The 22,426-nt window shown below is 42.7% G+C and overlaps 2 protein-coding genes across 2 annotated transcripts in view; one reads left to right on the top strand and one right to left on the bottom strand.

Moving 5' to 3' along the window:
* Positions 1 to 2,074: 2,074 nt before the first annotated feature.
* On the top strand, positions 2,075 to 13,955 carry DCSTAMP (dendrocyte expressed seven transmembrane protein). The gene is made up of 4 exons (XM_060243342.1): positions 2,075 to 2,150; positions 5,962 to 7,023; positions 11,783 to 12,109; positions 13,727 to 13,955. Exons 1-4 carry the CDS (start codon positions 2,130 to 2,132, stop codon positions 13,808 to 13,810), a joined length of 1,494 nt encoding a protein of 497 aa, XP_060099325.1. The 5' UTR covers positions 2,075 to 2,129; the 3' UTR covers positions 13,811 to 13,955.
* Positions 13,956 to 15,926: 1,971 nt separating this feature from the next.
* DPYS (dihydropyrimidinase) overlaps positions 15,927 to 22,426 on the bottom strand; it is a 56,736-nt gene continuing 50,236 nt past the window's right edge. Inside the window, exons 8-10 of the mRNA XM_060243341.1 lie at positions 20,247 to 20,454; positions 17,604 to 17,706; positions 15,927 to 16,380 (exon numbers count right to left, since the gene is read on the bottom strand). Of these exons, the coding sequence (XP_060099324.1) occupies positions 17,632 to 17,706; positions 20,247 to 20,454 (283 nt within the window). The 3' untranslated portion in view covers positions 15,927 to 16,380; positions 17,604 to 17,631. The remainder of the gene's footprint in view (positions 16,381 to 17,603; positions 17,707 to 20,246; positions 20,455 to 22,426) is intronic.

Genomic DNA, 22,426 nt, shown 5'->3' with positions numbered 1-22,426 from the left:
AAATTACTCTGGGTGACCTTGGGCCAGATACAGTCTCTCAACCTGACAGGGTTGTGAGGACAAAATGTAGAATAGGAGAATGATGTAAGCTACTTTGGGTCCTCCTTGGGGAAATTGGCAGGGAAGGAAGGAAAGAAGGAAGGAAGGAAGGAAGGAAGGAAAGGAAAGGAAAGGAAGAAAGAAAGAAAGACCTGTAAATTCTGACCCTTTTGTCCACCCTGCTCTCTGTTCGGTTAGTATTTGGATAGGAGTTGTTACGCAGAAGCAGGAGATGGCAAACCACCTAGGCTTCCCAATCCCCCAGTCCCAGTGGAGGAACCCCCGGTTTTACAGGCTCCACCCCACCCACAACCAGCTGGCTGGTGGGGGAAGCCCCACCCCCACAGCTACCTTGTTCCCTTAGATCTCCACAGGTTCAAAAACCTGCAGACACCTTTTGTTTTAAAATGTGTGTGTGTGCCTTTAAATTTGAGCAGGAAGTGAAAGATGCATCAGGAGGGGCCAGCAGCAGAGCCAAATGTGTGTGTGTGAGAGAGAGAGTGAGAGTGAAGTCCCTCTACTTGCTTTGCTTTTTTCAGATGTCTTTGTATAGGAATCAGAGCCAGTAAGTGTGTGTGTGTGAGAAAGAGAAAGAGAGAGAGCACAGTCTCTGTGCTTGTTTTGGATTCATTTCAGATGTCTTTGTATAGGAACCTGTTTATGGGATGGAGGAAAACTCTACCTCTCTCTTTTCATTTGCCTTTTAGTCTGAAGAAGTTGGTTGGAAAGACAGCATTCTCAGTGAGGTCAAAAAAGTGTGTGCTTGCAAACTTTATTTTGGCTGCTTTGATAGTATGTGTTCACTTTTACTTACTGGAATTGTAGCTGCTGAGGAAAGGAAATGAAGACTATTCAGGGGAATTGCACTGCTGTGTTTTTATTTATTTTAGAGAATGGGGAATTCTCCTGGCTTCACTCCCAAAATCCCCATGTATTTTCTGAGTTGGACTTGGCAACCCTAAAACCACATCTGTTAGTCTCTTGGTGACCCCAGGAGGAGTCACCATAAGTTAGCTATGACTTGATTGATGGCACTTTCCACCACCATTAGTTTCCTTGGCATTTCAGTTAAGTTCAGATGGGTTTTACAAGACAGCAAGTCCTGCTGGGGAAGAGTAATTCACAGGAAAAGCAGGTTTCGAGCCTCTTTAAAGAGGTATTGCTTAGAGTAGACTGGTCCCACTCTTGTAGAAAAACAAGCTTTGTGCTTTCAGGTGGGGGCAACTAGCAGGAAGGGGTGTGTGGAACAGGTAGCCTCCTCCTTGTACACATGGGCAAAATTACTCAGCATTGCCATCAAACACCTGCAAGTACCTGGGTAGCTTTTAGGGTAACCAGTGGGAATATGAGTTGTTTTGGGTGGAACACGGGGAAAGTTTGCCGATCACAAAGGGTTGCCACATTCCACCCCCCCCCCCCCAGCCACCAGCAGGGTATGGGATGGATAGGGTTGCCAGTTCCAGGTTGGGAAGCTCCTGGAGATTTGGGGGTGGAGCCTGTGGCAGTCAGGGACCTCAATGGGGAACAATGCCATAGCATCTTCCCATCAAAGCAGCCATTTTCACCAGGAGAACTGTAGTGAGGAGATGAACTGTAATTCCCAGAGGATCCCCAGGGCCCACCTGGAGGATGGCACCCCTACTATCACCATATATTACTAATGGTAGTAAATAATGTTTTTCTGGTTATCTGAGCATTAGCTGAGTAGGTTTTGCAAATGTTGTTAACTCTCTTCTTCTTAACAGTATCCCGGTACCAGATTTCAACAGACCATTCTAAATTTCCAGTAGTTGCTTCCATTACATGGGAACTATTTGCTCATCAAGGTAATATTCAACAGAGAACAGAGTATGGATTTGTGGATATCTGTTGTTATGTCCTCAATAGCAATAGGTTCTATCTTGCCAGTGAATTACTTCCACCTTCAAAACCAGAACCATTTCAAGATTGTAATTTGCATGACTCATTATAGGGAGGTGGGCGGATGACTGGAGTCCCAAGCAGTGATTCATTTCAACTTTTTTTTTTTGGTCAGCACCAGTCACAGCTTCTCCTCCAAGTGAAGAGACACACTGACATGAAAAACCGAAATGTTCCCTTCAGGACAGCCTGTAAGTAAACCTTCAAAATTATGCTTTTGGGCACACTCCAAGTGGATAATAATGATAATAGCAATAAGAAAACAAGATTGTATTGGATGGGATCAGGGCTTTTTTCTGAGCAGGAACGCACAGGAAGGCGGTTTCAGCTGGCTTGGTGTCGGGGATGTGGCCTATATGCAAATAAGTTCCTGCTGGGCTTTTTCTACAAAAAAAGCCCTGGATGGGATAGATCCCTATTTTCTTTCCTTCCTACTCTTGGGTGGTGTGATGGTGCTGCCCTGCAAATGCCTATATATTTTTCAAAACTCTCCATTGACATCTGTTCAACTTGTTTCCAAACCTATGCTGTTGCAGAAAAGGCAAGCATGGTGCATTTGTCCTAGGGATGCCAGCCTCCAGGTGGGACCTGGGGATCCCCTGGAATTACAGCTCATGCCCAGACTATAGAGATCATCCCCCCTGGAGCAAATAGAGGCTTTGTACTCTACTGAGGTCCCTGTCCTCCCCAGGCTTCACCCCCAAATCTCCAGGAGTTTCTCAACCTGGATCTGGCAACCCTACCCCTCCACTGGTGGCCATAGAGGATCGTCTTTGGGATCAGCGCAATGGCAACAGACACAGTATAGGAGTCCAACAGTACAGAACCTAAGAGTGTAGTCCTATGAAGACTTCTAGTTTAAATTAATTGAAATTGGGTTTAGAAAGGTGTGACTCTGCAGAGGATTGTATCCCAGGCTATCTACTGCTAGGCACTGATTGATACCATGGATCTTCAGTGACAGGGATTTTAGAAGCATAGTTAAAATTCAGTATTTAATAATAAAGTATGCATTTAGTATCTACTGATGTCTGAAATCAAGAATGTCTGGGTGATGTAGGCTACAGTCCTGAGAACTCCCCCCCACCCCTAGTTATAAACCCCATTGAATAAATACTTCAGAGTAGACTAGTGCAGGATGGCTCCTGTAATTGCCAGAGCTGAGGATCGGGAGCCTACAAATTGTGTTAAGGGTTATGCCAATAAAGGTTTTTGGAATTTGATTGTGTTAAGACTTTCTAGACTTGGTTGTGACAGCATTCTGCTGGATTGTGCCCATAAAATGAACTTCTAATAAAACAGCATCCAAGGCAAATATATCATCTACAAATAATCCAAAGAGTTTGTGGAAATGAAGCTGCTAATGGTTCCTCCTTACCACCCACAGCCTAACTTGGAAGCATCCTCTACAGTCGCTAATACAAGGATACTTTCCCACCTTGGTTCTCAGTTTCTTCAAGGACAGAGCTGTGAATGAGGGTAGGGAGGAGGAAATCCATATGAAGAGTTAAGATTTGCAAGGATATATTTTAGGGTATAATCTTTGGAAAATTCCTTCCCTTAAAAAAACTAAAAAAACAAACTTTTTGTGTCTATTTTGGATTCACAGCAGATAATAAAACAGGGCAATGAAGAAGAATAAAAGCTGCAGATGAGGAGTGCATTAATAATCTCAAAAGCAGAAGCCTCTGTCCCACTTCTTAATAACCTGCTGTGCTCAAGATAAACAAAAAGATACTGTTGTCCATATAAAATGATATTTGTTAAGGAGAAGGTAACTCATAACAAGATAAAATTGGAAAACTTTATCTTGTTTAATTAGTATCTGATTGATCGTGATGTGTTAATAATCTAATAAGCATATAAATCAGTTTGCCATGTTGTGTTCTAGTGATACCAGCAGAAGAGCAAACGAACCACAATAAAACCCCACGGATGAGCTGTGCAGTTAGGTTGGCTGGCAAAATAGTTTCAAGTTTATTTCAATTTTTATCCCGCCCTTCCCACCGAAGTGGCTCAGGGCGGCTCACAGCACATAAAATCTAACATAAAATTATTGAATTTAAAACATCTTACACAGTTAAAACAGTAAAATAAAACATATAACAGCGGTCTATTAAAACTACACTCAGTTTCCAATGCCAGTTAGATATAGGCCAGCTGGAAGAGGGCTGTCTTACAGGCCCTGCGGAACTGGCCAAGGTCCCGCAGGGCCCTCACCTCTTCCGGCAGCTGGTTCCACCAGAAAGGGGCCGTTACAGAGAAAGCCCTGTCCCTGGTAGATTTCAGGCAGGCTTCCTTTGGGGATAACGAGCAGATTTTGAGATCCCGATCTCAGTACTCTCTGGGGAACATGTGGGGAGAGATGGTCCCTAAGGTAGGCAGGTCCTAGGCCATATAAGGCTTTAAAGGTAATAACCAGCACCTTGTACCGAACTCGGTATATTATTGGCAGCCAGTGCAGAATCTGGAGCCCCGGCCAGCTGAATGAACTGCTAATCTCTCTTAATTGTTGGAGGTTTAATTTTTTAAAAAAAACAATAAAGAAGATATGTCCCCATGGGATTTGTGGTGGGAAATATGAATGCAGCTGTTTCTGTTGAGACCCAGAAAACATAGTGATTAGTTGCTGAGAACCCAGTAGTTCAGCGGTGGTCTCTAAACTGAAGAACCGGGTTCAACTACGTACTTCCCCACCTGAAACTAGTGGGTGGCCTTGGGCAAATCACAATGTTCTCAGCCTAAAAATAAGCATAGCTCAACACATAAGTAGTGCCAAAAAAGAGCTACAGCTTCAGAACCCAAACATTTCCCCTGGGGATCTCCTGGTTATTTCACACACAACACCATACAATGATTTAAATTTCAGCCCTAAGAATTCTATTTGGCTAAGTGGTACCAAGGAGCAACAGTCCTAATTCAGTCATTATAGAAACTTCAGGTATAGAATTTAGGTGGATTTAACTTTAATTTCTAGTATTGGGGAGAGACTGCATTCCTCATCTGTGGATAACAGCAGCCAATTTCAGTTTTCAACAATTCTGGACATTCAGGTTGTATGTGACATGAGTTATTTTCTATTGCTTTGAGCCACTAAACGTTTTCCCAGGCTCTTCTGACCACTGTTCAGCTGACCTTTAGCTAAAAGTAATTAATTAATAAGGAAAGTTCATGCTGTCTCTGGTACAAAGTCCCTTCTAAATAAGGGAAGACAGCTATTAGAATTTAGGTCAGGGCCTTTTGTATTATTGGCCCCATTGAATTAGTTATCCTATGAGACCTGACCTTGTAGGCTTGTTTTATACCAACATTTTACTTCAACTTTCTTTTAAAGTGTAGCTAAGGTGTTTCTCACAGTAATGTTTCAAGGACATTAGAACAGGGGCCCTCAACCTTTTGTGAGCCTGTGGATGCCTTTGGTCATTCTAACAGAAGGTTGTGGGCACAACCACAAAATGGCTGCTGCAGGAGGTGAGGCCAACCATAGGATGTCAGCAGGTGAGGTTATGCCTAATTCAAATAGCAAATTTTCACCATTTCAAGCAGAAGTTCTGCTTAACAGGACACCCTTTTAAAAGAACATGTTGTTTACAAAACAGTTTCTTGCTCACACATAGCTTTAGTCACACAGTGAAGATCCTGCCATTGGAATGATTTTTGGATCTGCAGAGCCAATTAAATCTCTAATGGCCAATCAGAAGCCCCATCCACTTTTTGAAACACTGGCCCCATGGGCAACACTTTGGGGATTCCTGCACTAGAGAATGGAAGCCTGTACAGGACATGCATAGATTACCACACATAGCAAAAGGGGACCGTCCATCTCATGGCAGGCACCAGAGAGGGCGGAGGAAAAGAGGTCTACAATTTAAAAGAAAATCAACATGGGCACTGCTGGGTTTCTACATTTTGAGGACTGTTGAATTCAAGCATAAATTTGCACTAATTACTTCCAACAACTTCTAAGGATACTGTGCATTTCTCTTTTTTTTGTATCTTCAGTCACCCTCATCAGATCTCCGGAGTACTGGGGAAAAAACGACTAGTTTTGTCACATTTACTCAGAACGTCTGGAAACTTTTCACGACTGAAAGAAAGCCCGGCTGGAAAAACCTCGTGCATCTGTTTGCGATCTGCTGTGCTGTTAGTTTAGTATCTAACATATTCCTGCTCCTAGCTGGGTATTCCTTTCTAGTGGACTATCCTCTCTTTTCCTTGGTCACATCCACGTTCCTCTGGATTATCCTTTCTGTTGGTTTGTGTTCTTCTAGGCACCTCCGCTGCTGTGTAGCTCTCTTCTTCCTTTCCTGTGGGCTGCGTGAAGGAAGAAATGCTTTGATTGCAGCTGGGACTGCTATAGCAGTCACTGGGAACCTCCAAAGTATTTTCTGCAATTTAAAGCAGCTAGCAGATAGTGTGATGTGTATTCTGGAATCCCAACGTTTTCTCTTTCTCAACCACTATGTCACAGCAGTTTGGTGGATTTACCATCAGTTCAAGCTTTTGGATAACCTATTTGAAGTTGTTGTGTCAGTAGGTGGGGATTTGAATGTTTTTTACTTGGTTTCAGATGAGAGCTTGAAGCTGAAGCTGAAGCATACAAGATGGCACATCCAGAATGTCACCAGTCAGATCTCTTCTATACTTGCCCTACAGCCATATGTGGGCAAAAAAGTCCTTCCTCTTCTTGGGATTGTCTTCATGGTTCTAGGGACATACCTCTTTGTCCAAAAATTCCTGAACCCCCACAATGTCAAATTTAAGAATACTTACATTACTAAAGAGTTTATTCGATACAATGAACAGCAGTGGCAGCAACGAAAGCTCTCTGTTTTGCCCCTCAGTAAAGAAGAAAGGAAGGTCTACACGACCATCCCGTCTTTTTGCCAGACACCCCAGGAGAGGAAATGCACGGCACGCTTTTTTCTCCCTGTGCTTGCTAACCTTTGCATTTGGTTTCTTTTTGCGGCAGTGGATTATTTGCTTTACTGGCTGATTTTTTCAGTGAGCAAGCATCTGCAAGATTTCCCTGAGCTAGAGGTCCATTTGAAATTGTATTACCATGTAAGTATCTTAGCTACAGAACCAGCACTTTTCTCTGGCTTTTATTGCTTTGGATAAAAGTTTACTTTAGAATAAACTTATGCTAAAAATACAATACTAAAGGCCTGAAAACGGTGAATGGTGGCACTCAGCTGACCCAGAATTTAACTGTCAATAAAAATAGTACTGCATATATAAAGGCAGTTTGGAACTCTTGTCCTTTGGTCATTTTGAACATTCTGGTGTGACCATAGGAAAGAGATGCAAAATTTAGGAGGGCCATAGTTCAGTGGTAGAACAGATTCCCCAGCCTACTTTGCATGCAAGAGATCTCAGCTTCAAGCTCTAGCAATAATCAGGATCTCAGATAGCGGGGCTGGGAAAGATCTCTGATTGGTACTGTGTAGAACTACTACCAGTTTAGAGGAGGCGGTAGATGTACCAATGGGATACTCATGAACGCATGAAGCAGGTTTATACAGAGCAGGGCTTTTTTTGTAGCAGGAACTCCTTTGCATATTAGGCTATACCCCACTAATGTAGCTAGTCCTCCAAGAGCTTACAGTAGGACTTGCAAGAAGAGCCCTGTAAACTCTTGGAGGGTTAGCTACATCAGAGGTGTGTGGCTTGATATGCAAAGGAGTTCTTGCTACAAAAAAAGCCCCGATACAGAGTCTGGTTTATCATGGTCAGTATTGTCTACTCTACTACAGCAGCTTTGGAGATCTGGTGGAGATCTTCCATGTGTTGCTAACCTGCGGGTGGCATCTGGAGATCTGCTGCTGTTATAATTGATCTCCAGTCAACGATTAATTCCCCTGGAGAAAAAGGCTTCTTTGAAGTGTGGACTTTATGACATTATACTCCAGGAGCTCTCTCCCCTCCCAAACCCTGCCTTCCCCAGGTTCCATCCCAAAAATCTCCTGACATTTCTCAGCCCAGATCTTGTAAACCTCGGTCTTTCATACCACTTACGACCTTTTCACTGTAAGCACTGTAGGTCGAACCTGGGACTTCCTTCATGCAAAACAGATATTTTACTGCTGAACCACAACCCTTCCCCAACCCATAATTAGACAGCTGCCACCTTTAAGCAGCTTTAGTGAATTATCTCGGGAGGCAATTAATGGTTCTTCATTTTAACCTAGCTTGATCTTGTGACTTGAAAGCAAGAAATGGCATCTAGCCCTGTAGACATCTGGGTGTAGGCAGAAAGACTATGAGGTCAAGACAACCTATCACCACCATTGCCTCCCTTAGGTAAAGGACATGAGATCCAATCCCCAGGGTTCGTGTTTCTAATTATCCTGAAAAAAACCCCTTTTTTCCTGCAGTTGATCTGTAGACTTTAATAGAGGAGAGTTGTCACAGCATGGCTTAAAAATTATCACCTGCTAACATTTTCACATCAAGCTTCATTATAAGAACCAGGCTGGTGTAGTAACTACAAGAGTCTGAGATAGCCACTCAGCCTTGAAGCTCATTCAGTGACCCACTTTAGCCTAGCCTAACACACAGGGCTGTTGTGAAAATAAAATGGAGTATGAGAGAACCATGGATGTCTCCCTGAGCTCCTTAGAGGAACACAGGATAAAAATGCAGTAGACAGATAAATAGGTTGAATGCTGAGATGAAAAGATGGATGACCCAATTATTTCTTTTGCTGCAACAATAGCAAAAGGTGGAACTGAAGTCTTGTAAGTTAATTGTGTTTATTGCTTTTAAAACTGAGCTGTTCCTGGCCAAAAGGGAATTTTCATCACCTTTGGGTAGCCACAGGGCAAATGTTCAGCGGTTCTTAGTGGAAGAGTTTGCAGAGAGGCAGAATCTCATGAAATCTGGCAGTGCAACCCTAGGAACACTTCCCTGGGAGCAAGTCTCATAGATTTGAGTTGGATGCCAAGTAGACCTGCTTAGAAGGGTTATCTTAGGGATCAACCCCAAGCAGGTCTACTCAAAAGTAAGTACCATTTGTTCAATGGGGCAACTCCCTGGAAAGGATTACAGTGTCCCATGGAAAGAATCAGCTGAGTCTGCTGTCCTCAGACACTGCAGACTGCATTGAAATCTGTGTCCCTGAGCATGTGTAGGGTGCTTTGCCTTCCTACCTATTGACCAGAGCCAACACCAATGGAGAATAATAAGATACTATAATGGGAGGATGTACTGGAAGGAGGTAGGCTTGTGCTGTTTCTGGACTGTGCTTGCTGTCTGTGACTCTGCTCTTTGGATTCGTTTCGTAAGAGGTCATGTTTATTTCAGAGCAATTGCTGAATATGAAGACTGACTAATGGTCCCGTTTGGATATTCCCTCACAACAGCCACCCAAAAAATAGCTGGGGTGATTTGCAAAAGAGGTCCTAAGATCCCCCCCCCCCCCAAAAAAAATACACGAGTCATTGGCAGCCTTGCAAATGTGAGAATTTCTGTCATCAAGATGTTTGTCTAGTTTGGCACCGCAGCCCAAGTTCTTTCAGGCTTGCATTAATTTTTTGTTCCTTTTTGTACTTCTCAGCAGGTACATTTTCCATTACCTTGTCTTAGAGCTGGCTGCGCTGAACCATCATTTCCCCCCCTCTCCCTCTAAAGAAACCATTTATCCAAGAAGCAATTATAAGAATCTCAGGTGTTCCAAGAATAGGGCATTTTGGTTCAGAAACATAAGGACTGCCTAGCTTCCAATGACAATAGAACAGGGAGGAATTTAAATAACACCTGCTGCTGGATAAGGGGAAAAGAAATTCCTACCTCTCGGGTGCCTGTTGGATAACTTACCTTTCAAACAGGAAATAAAGCATAACCCTCCCCCCAGAGAACACTAATAGGGAAGGATGGGCACAAACTACAAAAATTCGATTTGATTCATGGTTGAACCACAAACCAAACCACGAACCTCACAAACTGAGTCAATACGAACCAGTCCTCTACCTCCAGAAAAAGAATCTCTAATCAATAGGAATGGATGGAAACAGCTGAGCTGCAGGAGCAGTTGACTCTTCATGGCTCAGCTGTTTAAAGGGGTTTATTTGAACACCCCTTTAAACAGCTGAGCCTCAGGAGCAGGCTGCCCCCATGGCTCAGCTGTTTTCGATTTTTGGGCAGTGGAGATCCCCATGAACTCATGAACCTTCACTGCCTTAAAAATTCAAGGAGGTTTGTGGCCAGGCTGCGGTTTGCGAACTTCACTTTGCAAACCATAAACTGGCCAAAACCCATCACGAGCAAAAGTTTGTGAGCTGGTTGGTGCCCATCCCTACCCATATAGATTGCCACTTCAAATCAATCTCTCATGAGTTTATCAGTGATTTATTGCAAAGGTGGGCTTTGCTGCTGTTCTTTGTCCCACTTCAATGAGGACCTGTGAGGGTATTTTAGCATATGCCTCCTCAAAGCTGCAAGCCTTCTTCAACTGCTGCAATACAAGACAGATAAAATTCATTAGTCGAAGATGAGAAGCTACTGACGTGTAAGTGAAGGAAAGCTTTAACTGATGGCAGGTTCACAAGCACACAACTGCCAAAACTGTTTTCATTGCCAGAGCTGAGGACTTGGATATGTGAGCTCATAGAGAGTGCTTTTGAGCATGGGCAAAGTGCTTTTCTCTCTTCACCAGCTTACCTTCACACACTCAGCTAGGTTTTATGGGAAGGGCTGTCAGGTCACAGGTGAGTTTATCTGCTGTGCATGACCCTTTCTGTGGAAACTGAGCAACCCACAAAACTGTATCTTTAGTATAATCTTGGGGGAAGCTAGTTATTCTGGAAAGAATATGACAGAAATATACGATCATATAGAAACATGAAATATGTTAGAGTCAACTGTGTGAAATCTATTTCAAAAGCAAGAGCACTGTCCAACAACTCAATTTTCCATTTTAATATCTTTATTCCTTGCCAACCTAATGCTTTGTAAGCTAATAAACTGCAAGCTGGTAGAGATGGAATAGAAGAGTGGGGATCCAAACCCAAGTCTCCACTTGTACTGTTTACTTCCCTCCATTGTATAGTTCAACATCTTCCTTTTGGGTTGGTTTTCTTTTTGCCAGTTAATGAAAGGATAATAGGTACAGTAGGGTCATGATTTACTACAAGGGATTATTCGGATTACAAAACATATATTGCTGTCCCCAGATACAGCTTTGCAGCCATCAAGATGCTTTCTCCCTATGGTCTTGTGAGGAGAAGAGAGGATATTCTGACTCATGAGTGTCCTCCTCCTCCTCTCTTGTGCTGCTGCGGGAGGACAGTGGCAAGTCCTCCTCAGCTGTTTTAAGGGAAGAATTACAATTGGTGCATGCCCCCCTGTGGATTCCTGACTCTTGCAAAGAGCATCGTCCTCCTTGCAAGAGGCAGGAAGCTGCCATGTTTGCTGGTGGAGCCAGCCCCCAGCCCCCCAACTGAGCTGCTACCACTCAGCTGTGTGTCAGGCAACACCTGAACAAGAAGCAGCTTTCCCTCAGCCCCTGTGTGTGTATGTGCAGCTAGTCCACTCCATTTTCTGACAGTCTTGTGCCCCATGGGAATTGCCACACCACTGCCAGGTGGCTCTTTCTGTTCTTTTCAAAGGGATGATGTTGGTCTGAGAAATAGCTCAAATGTGCTTTTGAACAGCAATTAGACATGTGAATGTCCAAACAAAATGCAAAGTGCTTTCGGAGAAATTCCACTTCTGAGTGGTAGGATGAACTCTCCAAGTATTGTTTATGAGTTGTTTTATAACAGGATCAACACAAATAGCCAGCTCTATTGTATAAGTTTTTTCTCCCATTTCTGTTTTACAGAAAAACACGGATAAATTTATCTTCAACAGTGGGGAGATCATTAACAATACGACTTCCTTGAAGATTCCTCTCCTCGAACACGCCTGTATTCCCAAACCAAAATTTGCCCTCGCTACTACATGGATCCAGTTAGCTGTCATCATCTTCTTTTTAGCGGTGCTTGGCCTGTTGGCGTCTGCCTTTACGCAGCTTAAAATATTTGTGATGACGTCATTCTTTCCTCGCACAGGCATGAAACGGATAGAGTATCTGCATGCAAAGTTATTAAATGGAAGATCAAAGCTTGCTGAGCGAAACACAAAAAGGAAACTGAATTCATTTGCAACGGTAAACAGCTTGGAATGCAGTGCTAGTTCTGAATAGTATATTTATAGCCCAGGCCTGTGATCTGCCTTGTGTACGTTGCTTCTACCAGGAGTAGGTAAAAGGGTCTCTGATTCTTGTGCAGGGCATAGGACTTGGTCCTAGCTGCAGATTTAGAGTGGTCAAAGTCATGCATGTTGATGTGCTGCATGCACTTCCCCCCCAAAATATAGCTCCATTGCACATGTTTTTAGACAAACATGGAAATCACTTATGTGTGGACTACCACCATGCCAGTTTGGTGACATATCTACTACAAAAGTTGGAACACCTTTCCTATTAGGAAAGGCTGGAGAATCTGGGACTTTTCAGTCTAGAAAAAAGAGGTTTATAAAATCATGCATATGGCGGAGAAAGTGGATAGAAGGAACTCTCTCTTCCATGTTACAAGAACTCAGGGAAATAGGTTCAGGGCAGACAAAAAGAAATCCTGCTTTACTCAACAAATAATTAAACTGTGGAATTCACTGTCAGTGGATGTAGTGATAGCCCTGAGCATGGATGGCTTTGAAAGGGGTTGGATTCACAGAGGAGAGATGATATGATTATCATCTTCAAGTACTTGAAGGGCTGTCAATAGAGAATGGTGCAGAGTTGCTTTTTGTTGTCCCAGAAGATTGAACAAGAACCAACAGGTTGAAATTAAAAGTTTTTGGCTAAACATTAGGAAGAACTTCCTGACAGAGCAGTTCCTCAGTGGAACAGGCTTCCTTGGAAGGTGGTTGGCTCTGGAGGTTTTCAAACAAAGGCTAGATGGCCAGCTGACAGCAATGCTGATTTTGTTAACTTAGGCGGATCATGAGAAGGAGGGCAGGAAGGGTTGCAATTGCTGCTTAGTTCTTGTGACCCCCTTGGGGCTGAGAAGCAATTTTCTCCACACCAGTTTGGCCAGGGATCCTGAAGGGTTTTTTTCCTCTGCCATCTTCTGGGCATGGAGTAGGGGTCACTGGATGTGTGTGTGGGGTGGTGGTTTTTTTCCTGCATTGTGCAGGGGATTGGACTAAATGATCCTGGAGATCCCTTTGAACTATATGATAGGAGAGGTCCATCAACTGGTACTACCCAAGGGAACTTCCAAATACAGAGGAGCAGACCTACAAATATCAATGTCGGGACGCTGCCATATGGGAGAACCTTGGCCTCTATGCTGTTTGTTTGGCCCTCCAGAAGAACTGATTGTCTGCTGTGTGAAACAGCATGCTGGATTATATGGACCAATGGGACTATTTATGTTCTTATGCAGAGTGATGGTTGAGCTCATTTTCATCCTCATTCTCCAGACCAAATCACTGCCATAATGGCATTGGAGAGCTGGTGAGCGCAAGTGAGAAATACAAGCTTAACTTCCTACTTCCCCTCTCTCCTGGATGAAGGATAGACAGGGATCTTGCTTGAGAAGAAAGTACTAAGAGCTGTGCTTTCTTTGCCCTCATCTTCATCAAAGCAGGAAGAAGAGTAAGCACAGTCGCCATCTTGTTCTGTTCAGAGCAGAAAGGGCACTAACCTTCTCATCCTTCCACTTTTGCAATTTAATAATGGTCATTCACTTGTAAAACTTTAAATACTTTTCTTTTTCCTCAGCTACACTTCTGGTTCCCTATCCTCCAGGCTATGAGAAATGTCCAGAAGGAAGGCTCAGAGGTGACAAAAGACAGCTGTGTTTAACAATACAAGGAAAACCTTTATAGAAATTCATGGTGGTGTGAGTGGACCTATGGCCTTGTGCATTTGATTTTTAAAAATAATTGATTTACTTTTTGCTTCCAATGCAACTTTGAACGCATAAAAATGTTCAGGCTTGGAACTTAAATTTGCTCTATTGTCTCGATAACTGTAAATAATACCTCTCTGTACCTCACACATTTTAACCTTCTTGTGCTTTCTCTAACATTTTTTTATCCTCCCCCCCCCCACCGACCCCAGTTTTCCTTTCTGCCGCGTGTCTCTCATCTGTGCCATTGCTCTTTTTTGTGGGTGGATATGTTCTCTCCCTGTGATATATCTATCATCACCCAAGAGTCTCAGTCCCTCCAGCCACCTTCCACTTCATGTTTTATTTTTCACAGTTGAAAGAACTTTAGACTTTCAATTCAATGTCAACAGACGCAAATCTGAAATGAAGGGTTTTAGTTCTACAAGGCCAATTAGGGTTACTGGCATCTTTTCTTATGTTGCTCCTAGTGATGTCGTGACCTTATTCTCCCCTCCTCCAATCTGGTGTGCAAGACTGACATTGCTTACGGAAAACCATGGCTTGCCCCTTTGACTCACCCATTCCACCCACACTCGGAAATGCAGAACTTGATTTTAAAAAAAAGGCAGAGAGATAAAAAACATTGACCTTACAGTGGAAACCCTCCTCCAAAGTAGATCAGCTGCAGTTTGAAAAATTAATGAAGGGCTGTCCTAGTTGTCTTTGGATGGCAATCACAATTGTCAGGGTCTGTGGCACTGGTGGTTTAGAAGCATGACTTACATGAAATGAGCAGTGGCAGTTGGTTTTGATGCTCTCTCGTGTCATGTTTTCCTGTGCTAGAAGCATGCATTTGTGGTAGAGCGTAGGAGTTTGCAAACAGAAGGTTGCACTTCCCAAGGAACTTGATGGTGGCTGGGGACAAGTTGAAAGGAGAAGTAATTATTTCCAGGCATGGCAATAGGACAGCTGTTGCAACACAGCATGTCACAGTTTAGTGAGGGAGGATATCTGTGGCTTGAGAAATCACAGGTTAAGTTTATCTCACTGTAGTTAAAGGATCAGGGCTGGGAACATTTTTGCCAGAGACTGTCAAATTACTAGCAGGTAAAAGAGATACAAAGCTTTATTTATTTCATTTATATTCTGCCTTAATGACCAAAGAGGACCCAAAGCAGGTTACAAATGTTCTTCTCTCCTCCATTTTGTCCTCACAACCACCCTGTGAGACAGATTAGGCTGAGGGTGTGTGACCGGACAAGGTCACCCAGCAAACTTCCACGGCAGAGTGGCGGTTCAACGCTGGGTCTCTCCAGTTGTAGTCTGACACTCTAACTTAGTTTTATCTATCTTGCAGCATGTGAAAAACCACATCTGCAGTTTCCATCAACCAAAACAGTCATGTTTACTTCCATTCCTGGCATGAGGCCTGTATCTCAGGGAGGCTCACAGCTTACCCATTCCTTTGGCAGTGGTTGTTGCAAAAGTGGAAGCAACCTGCCAATCACAAACCCTACCACTGAGTGTCACTGCTCTAACCACAACATCACACTGATCCTCTGCCCTAGAGTAGGCAGAAAGCCAGCTTGGTGTAGTGGTTAAGTGGACTGACTCTTATCTGGGAGAACTGGGTTGGTTTCCTACTCCTCCAGGTGCTGGAGTGACTTTGGGTCAGCCACAAGTTCTCTCAGAGCTGTTCTGCTCAAGAGCAGTTCTGGGAGAGCTCTCTTAGCCCCACCTACCTCACACAGGGTGTCTGTTGTGGGAAGGGGAAGGGAAAGGAGATTGTAAGCTGCTCTGAGACTCCTTTGGATAGTGAAAGGTGGGGTATAAATCCAATCTCTTCTTCTAGTATATTGGGAAATGGACTAGAAGGACCAGAACTTAATGGCAATCAGGGCACGTGTTCCACTTGTGGTGTTTTCCTTTTGTGTATGTGTGTAGATCCAGATTGGATAAGCTCCAGTGGTAAGATACTAATTATTCTAGTTGCCATCATCCAGGAAGGTGAACCAGTGAAGCAGTTTACTGTCATAGGAGAACCAAAGTGACTGACAGACAAGTCAAAGCAAAGGTTGCATAGAAATGTGCAGTCCTATAAATGCTTTAATTAAATCTGGACAGTACATATAGGGTAACTCTTTCACAGGTTACTGGTCCAATAGCTTGTTTCATTTTCATGCCTTGATCAAGAGGATTGTGTCAATACATTAACATCCAATATAGATATGGGTCCCTGAATCTTCATATAAGTCAGAACAGATATCAAGGGTGATTCCAATGTTTACACAGTGTTCTCCACACCTGGGATCATCCCTAGCTAACCGTGAATCCCTTTTATTAGGTTTCTACAAGGCACACTCATCAGGGAAGCAGAAAGTAGAGAAAATGTTATTAATTCATTAAGATAAGCCAATAGTTGTTTTTTTAAAGGATAAATCTTTCAAGATGCTTCAAGAATGGATATAAAAACAGCAGGCTGATATGGCTGTAGAACAGATTATTTAAGTAGAGCAAACAATAATTTTCATCTGTTTTAGACCTACAGAGGGAGGGAAGAAGAGAATATGATGTGATATAATCATTCAAAAGGCAGATGTCTCGGCAGGAAAAGCAATAGCAGGATGAAAGCATAAATAGCTTGAAAGAATTATTACAGATCTGTCACTCCTCTACAACTCTAGGTTAGAACATAAGAGAAGCCATGTTGGATCAGGCCATCCAGTTCAACATTCTGTCACACAGTGGCTAAAAAACCAGGTGCCATCAGGAGGTCCATCAGTGGGGCCAGGACACTAATAACTGCCCACTATTGCCCCCCAAGGTTTCGTTCCTTTGTAGTATATCTATATCACAACCTGCCCCTTTCCTGTTTGCAGAAAAAAAAGTTGTGTGAGGCCTCCAAACCTACAGTTCTCCCACTTCTCTGCTCCAATTATGCTTTTTGATAAAATTTCAGCCTCATACATTTCCAGTTTCAAATGCTTCCTTCAATGAGTTCTAGATTATATAGGAGGAATGGAAGTGTTCTATTTTATGAAAAAGAAATATTCCTATGCTGAATTTCCCCTCAGGTTTGGGGATTTGATATTACTAAAACTATTCTCTGGAATGGAACTCGGGAGTTGTATTGTGGAGCATAAAACAACAACAAAATGGAACCCTTAGAAAACTAACGTCTTGTTTGTTAAAACATAATCTCTACTTTTTACATTTTTATACTGCATGAGAACACAACTACAGTCCTCCACAACATAAAAAGATGAAAAAGTTATTTAAAATTAGCCCCCTTTTGTGCAGAACAACATTCTAAAAATAAAAAAAACATCTGTTTTGAAGGGTTTCCCCTTCCCTGTGTACTATTGTGCTTTTACGTTGTACCACACCACATTTGGAGTATTTTTCCTGCATGGGACACATTCACAGTATGAATTAAACCAACTTCTACTGTGATTTGCTTCCCTCAGAAGATCCTATAAGGTGTACTCTTGGAAGGCCAATGTGTTACCTACTGCCCTTATAAATATAGTGTTCATTTACAAGCCTTACAGAAACGTTCCATAGAAACCATAGTGCTTAGGTTTCCTTAGGTGAAAAGTATCTGGATGATTTAAATTTGTAATAAAACATACTTTTTCTTTAAAAAAAAACACTATAAAGACAAGCCTCTGGATCCGGCAAAGAAGCATGTCTAGGACTGCTGATTTTTGCACTTTGTCATGGATTGAGCCCTACCAGTTTACACAGATGGAATGAGACATTTACCTGCAGAAACTGAGCTGCTGTGTGGGATTTATTTTTGTGTTGAAATGAATGAAATAACTTTCCCTGCATATGGGGCCCTCTGGACAGGGACAGGCTGACAGACCTGCAATAAAACATAATTTTTTTTAAAAAAGATGTTCAATTTTTTACCTTAGAAAATAAAAAAAACCCCATAACTGGCTATATACTTTGCTACAAGCATCAATCTATAGCGGATTTTAGGACCTACATTTCTAATCTCCTCCCATTCCGACCTCTCTAATACAGATGTTTGGGAATCCACCTGTGCATGAACCAATCAGGCAGTTGCTTTACATTCTAGAACTGTACTCAAGGCTCTTTGAAGTACACTCCTGAATCTACCATTTCCGTTTGCTTGGAAATCTTAATTGATCAACTGCACAATTGCAAATGATAATTTATTTGACTATGAACACTGATCCCCTAACTGAGCTGAGCCCATGTGATGGACAGATCTTTTTAAAGCCTATTAATGAATACGTTAAGGGATGACAGTTTGGGGTGATGTAAATTGTTGTTTTGAATTCATTGCCTTTCAATAACTTCAACATAACTTTATTTAATAAACTGTTCTCACTTCCTTTATCTGCGTGGTGTTTTCTGTTAAAGAGAGAAATTTCTACCAGAACATACCTCTATGTAGGACACTAGCTTTCCATTTAGGACAAGATGTCAAATGGGTGATGCATCTGAATTATACTAAAGCTGACAGCCTGTGCAGAATCATGGTGTGTGTGGTGGGAAAAAGAAATAAAAACTGGGAGAATTTCCCATGTACCAGATGTCCTCTTATAGGACATTATAAACTCCCAGGGGTCCAAGCAGCCTAATTCCCTGAAACTCTCTCTGTTTCCCTCTCACCCAAGACTAGGGCTGCATAAAACCCCCTCTCAGCGTAGTGCAGTGTTTTCCCTTCCCATCAATGAAAGCCAGTCATCAATAGGGTGGGAAGAAAGGGAGCTAGTAGCTATAGCTGCTGAGACAATGTTTGTCTAGGTCCTGCAAGTTTGGTGATGACTTTTTGGGCAGCTGTAATACCACTCTGCTGGTGCCCCATCCTAGCAGTGGCTCTAGAAGCAAAATGGTGGCAACAGCTAATGGATGAGGCTGTCCCTTTGTTTGCTCCTGTGGCTACAGTAATGCCACTGAATGAAGTGGAGTAGTTGGTTCCAAGTCACTGCTTATCCAAGGCTGACTTTCTATTAATTACACTGCTGTATTTCCATACTAAGAGCCCTGTGGCACAGAGTGGTAAAGCTGCAGTACTGCAGTCGGAGCCCTCTGCTCACGATCTGAGTTTGATCCCAGAGGAAGATGGTTCAGGTAGCCGGCTCCAGGTTGACTCAGCCTTCCATCCTTCCGGGATCAGTAAAATGAGTACCCAGCTTGCTGGGGGGGAAGTGTAGATGACTGGGGAAGGCAATGGCAAACCACCCCGTAAAAAGTCTGCCGTGAAAATGTTGTGAAAGCAACGTCACCCCAGAGCTGAAAACAACTGGTGCTTGCACAGGGTACTACTTTTACCTTTATTTCCATAATCTAAGATGAGAGGTTGGTGTGATCAAGCTTTTTGCAGCTGCTACCAATTGGTTGTGGAATTCTCTCCTGTCAGAGGTACACTTGGCAGTCTCTGTGTTGGCCTTCAACACAATCTGAACCCTACTCCAACCTTGAAATACTTTGACCAATCAAATTAACTGATCAGATGAGGTCTTTTGGGATATGACTGGCTTGCATTGTTTTTATCATCTTACTGCTGCTTTGAGAGGCTGTTGTTTTATCATTCAGTTGTTTGGTGAAGCTGCTATACTTTTAAATCTAAGTTAATTTTCCCATTGATAGATGGTATTGATTTTTCTATTTACTGAACTTATATTTTATACATATGTCTACTTCGTAAGAGGTCTTGGGTATTTCTTTAAACAAAAAGATGTTCTGACTCTCCCCACGCCCACACCCCCAGCAAATCTGAAACTATTGCCCAATGACTAGCTATTTACTTCTCCCTTCAAAGTCAGTAATTGAGGGCAAGGCCCTGTTCAGAGTCATTGCAACATTAGCAGTTACATTTTTGGAATTATGTTCTCCTGTTTTTGAAATTATGTTTATGAAATTATGTTCTGTTTTTAAGGGTGGAACTACTTGTTCTGTGATCACCTATAAAGATACAAGTGCATTTTTCTTCAACAGGGGTAAAAAGCAGCAGAGGGGTGGTATCCCCGCCCCTAGAAAATGGGCAGGGGAGGAAAGGATTACTGAGGCTCCCCCGCCTCATTCTTCCCTCCAGCTGACTTTGAAACACTGGTTGGGGAAGTAAAAGGGGAACATGGATAAAAGAATGTGGTAGGGAAAGCATAATAGTGGCAAACAATGAAGGAAAAAGACACATTTTAATGTCCAAATAAGAATCTTGGTTCTTGCTCTAAATATTGGTTATTGGAATAAATTAGTCATAAGCACTGTTGGTTCATTTGAGTGGTTCAGAGTTGCATAAATTTGATCATTTGTTCCTTAAAAAAAACAACAACAGAGGAGATAAACTCATGCAGGTTCTAGCAGGAATCAAGACACGTGCAAAGTTTATAGAAACGGCATCAAACGAGATAGAGGAGGAACCCAAACCTGATCTCGCTGTCTTATCCTCTTGTAGACGTATTCAGGGAACGGTTCGCGAGGAATGTATCTTCCCTGTCCTGCTGCCACATGGAAGACTCCTCTGTCATAAACCACTTTGCCTCGTGAAATGGTCACAAGTGGCACTCCATGGCAGACCATTCCTTCAAATATATTGAAGTCAATAGCCTGGTGATGTGTCTTTGCTGAGATGGTCCTGCAGTTAGAAAACAAACGATGGTCTAAACTGTTGCTTCTCTTAAATCAAGAGGGTTTTTTTGTTTTTGTTTTCAAGTTACAGCTGACTTATGGACACCCTGTGGGGTTTTCAAGGCAAGAAAGGTTCAGAGGTGGTTTGCCATTGCCTGCCTCTGCATAGCAACCCTAGTTTTCCTGAGCGATCTCCCATCTAAATACTAACTAAGGCTGATCCTGCTTTACTTCTGAGATCTGATGAGATTGGGCTAGCCTGGGTTATACAGATCAGGGCAAAATCAAGTTTAAAGCATCATTTAAATTTACGGGCTCTCCACCATCATCTTGCCCAATTGAAAGAACAAACATTTGCAATATCTTCAAAACAGCTTATTGAGTTTTTTAAAGCCTGTGTTGGTGAACTCATGAAAGCTTTGTTCTGTTATTGTTTTATTTATTGGGAAAAATTCTGTGCTGTCTATCCAGGGAACCTGCCCAAGGTGGACTTCCACTATAAAACTAGCTGCTTCAAGCTGCCAAAAGCCAACGTATGAGTTGCAAAGCCCATCCTTGCTTCTCACTTGCCAATTTAAGAAGAGGCTGCCACACTTTTCTTTCTTTTCCAGTGTCGCTCCCCCCCCTTCAATTATATACATTTACAACCAAAGCTACACTCTTCCTAAAACCAAAGCAGATTTATTTATTTATCCTGCTTTTTTCTCCAACAGGGACCCAAAGCAGCTTACAATAGTGTCCTCTCCTCCTTTATTTTATCCTCACGACAACCTGGTGGAGATAGGTTAGGCTGAGAGGGAATGACTGACTCAGGGTCACCCAGGAAGCTTCCATGGAAGAGTGGCTGTTTAAACTTGGGTCACCCAGATAAATCCTAGTGACGCTCTCCAGTGGCCACATCATGCTGGTTCTTCCCTATGTCCAGGTGGACAAACCATTGGGTATTGTTTATTTTATTTATCACATTTATATCCCGCCCTCCCCAGATGGGCTCAGGGCAGCTAACAACAGTCAAAACAACATAAAAATTAAAAACAAATATACAATAAAAGTCATTTCATATAATTTACAGTCCATAAAAACCCACGATGGGTATTGATATTGCTAGATGTTGGAATCAGTTAAAGTTGTCGATGCTGTGGACTTGTGGTCGCCCCCCCATTCCAGATGTTGAAAGCTAGTTTAAACAGTTCAGTCTTGCAGGCCCTGCGGAACTGTGGCAGGCCTCACAAGGCCCTGATGTTTTCAGGGAGGGTGTTCCACAAGGCGGAGGCTGCTACCGAAAAGGCTCTTGCTCTAGTGGTAGACAGCCAAGCTTCTTTTGGCCCAGGGATCATAAGGAGATTTTGGGAACTTGAACGCAGTGCTTTCTGGGGTTCATATGAGGAAAGGTGGTCCCCATTCTGACCTTCCATTCATGTTACTTCAACTAGGAATACACCTGGACTGCCCAAACATGTTTTAAAAACATCATGTTCCAGTTACCTCTTTACAGGGGAGAATTAGGCAATAGAATGAAGGTTATAAAGGTATGCAGTACACAACCTTTTTGTCCTTATATATAAAAAAGCATTCTTCACAATTAGGACTTGCCCTTCAAGACCCCAAGTAACAGCCTGAAATGCCGAAATGTTCCTAGGCATGCAATAAGAACTAAGGGAAAGCAGACTCTGACAACAAAGCCACTGCCGCACGTCAACTGTTCTGGACAGCTCAGCTCAATAATGCTTCACATCAAACTGTTTTCTGTTATCACTGACAACTTCATCACCGAAGAACATTACCAGGAAGCTGCTGAAAGTTCCTGCAATTTCTCTTGACGTCTGGCTGCTATTGATTGCTCAGCTAATGGCAAAAGCATCTGAGCCGCAGCTGCCAATTTACAATCATCGGGGTCTATTTGGGCCATTGTTATCACTAGCCCCGTGAGTGCACCTGAGAACAAACGGAATGTGAAAGAATACTGGCCAGATGCTGGG

Source organism: Heteronotia binoei, chromosome 7 (genome assembly GCF_032191835.1).
Source record: "Heteronotia binoei isolate CCM8104 ecotype False Entrance Well chromosome 7, APGP_CSIRO_Hbin_v1, whole genome shotgun sequence".
Classification (NCBI taxonomy): Eukaryota; Metazoa; Chordata; class Lepidosauria; order Squamata; family Gekkonidae; genus Heteronotia; species Heteronotia binoei.
The sequence above is the reverse complement of the archived record's forward strand: the minus strand, read 5'-3'. Positions and strand labels throughout refer to the sequence as shown.

Coding starts and splice junctions, on each gene's coding strand:
- DCSTAMP (XM_060243342.1), top strand. CDS start 2,130: ATGTTCCCTTCAGGACAGCCT. Junction 7,024..11,782: donor ATTTGAAATTGTATTACCAT/GTAAGTATCTTA, acceptor TCTGTTTTACAG/AAAAACACGGATAAATTTAT. Junction 12,110..13,726: donor AACTGAATTCATTTGCAACG/GTAAACAGCTTG, acceptor CTTTTTCCTCAG/CTACACTTCTGGTTCCCTAT.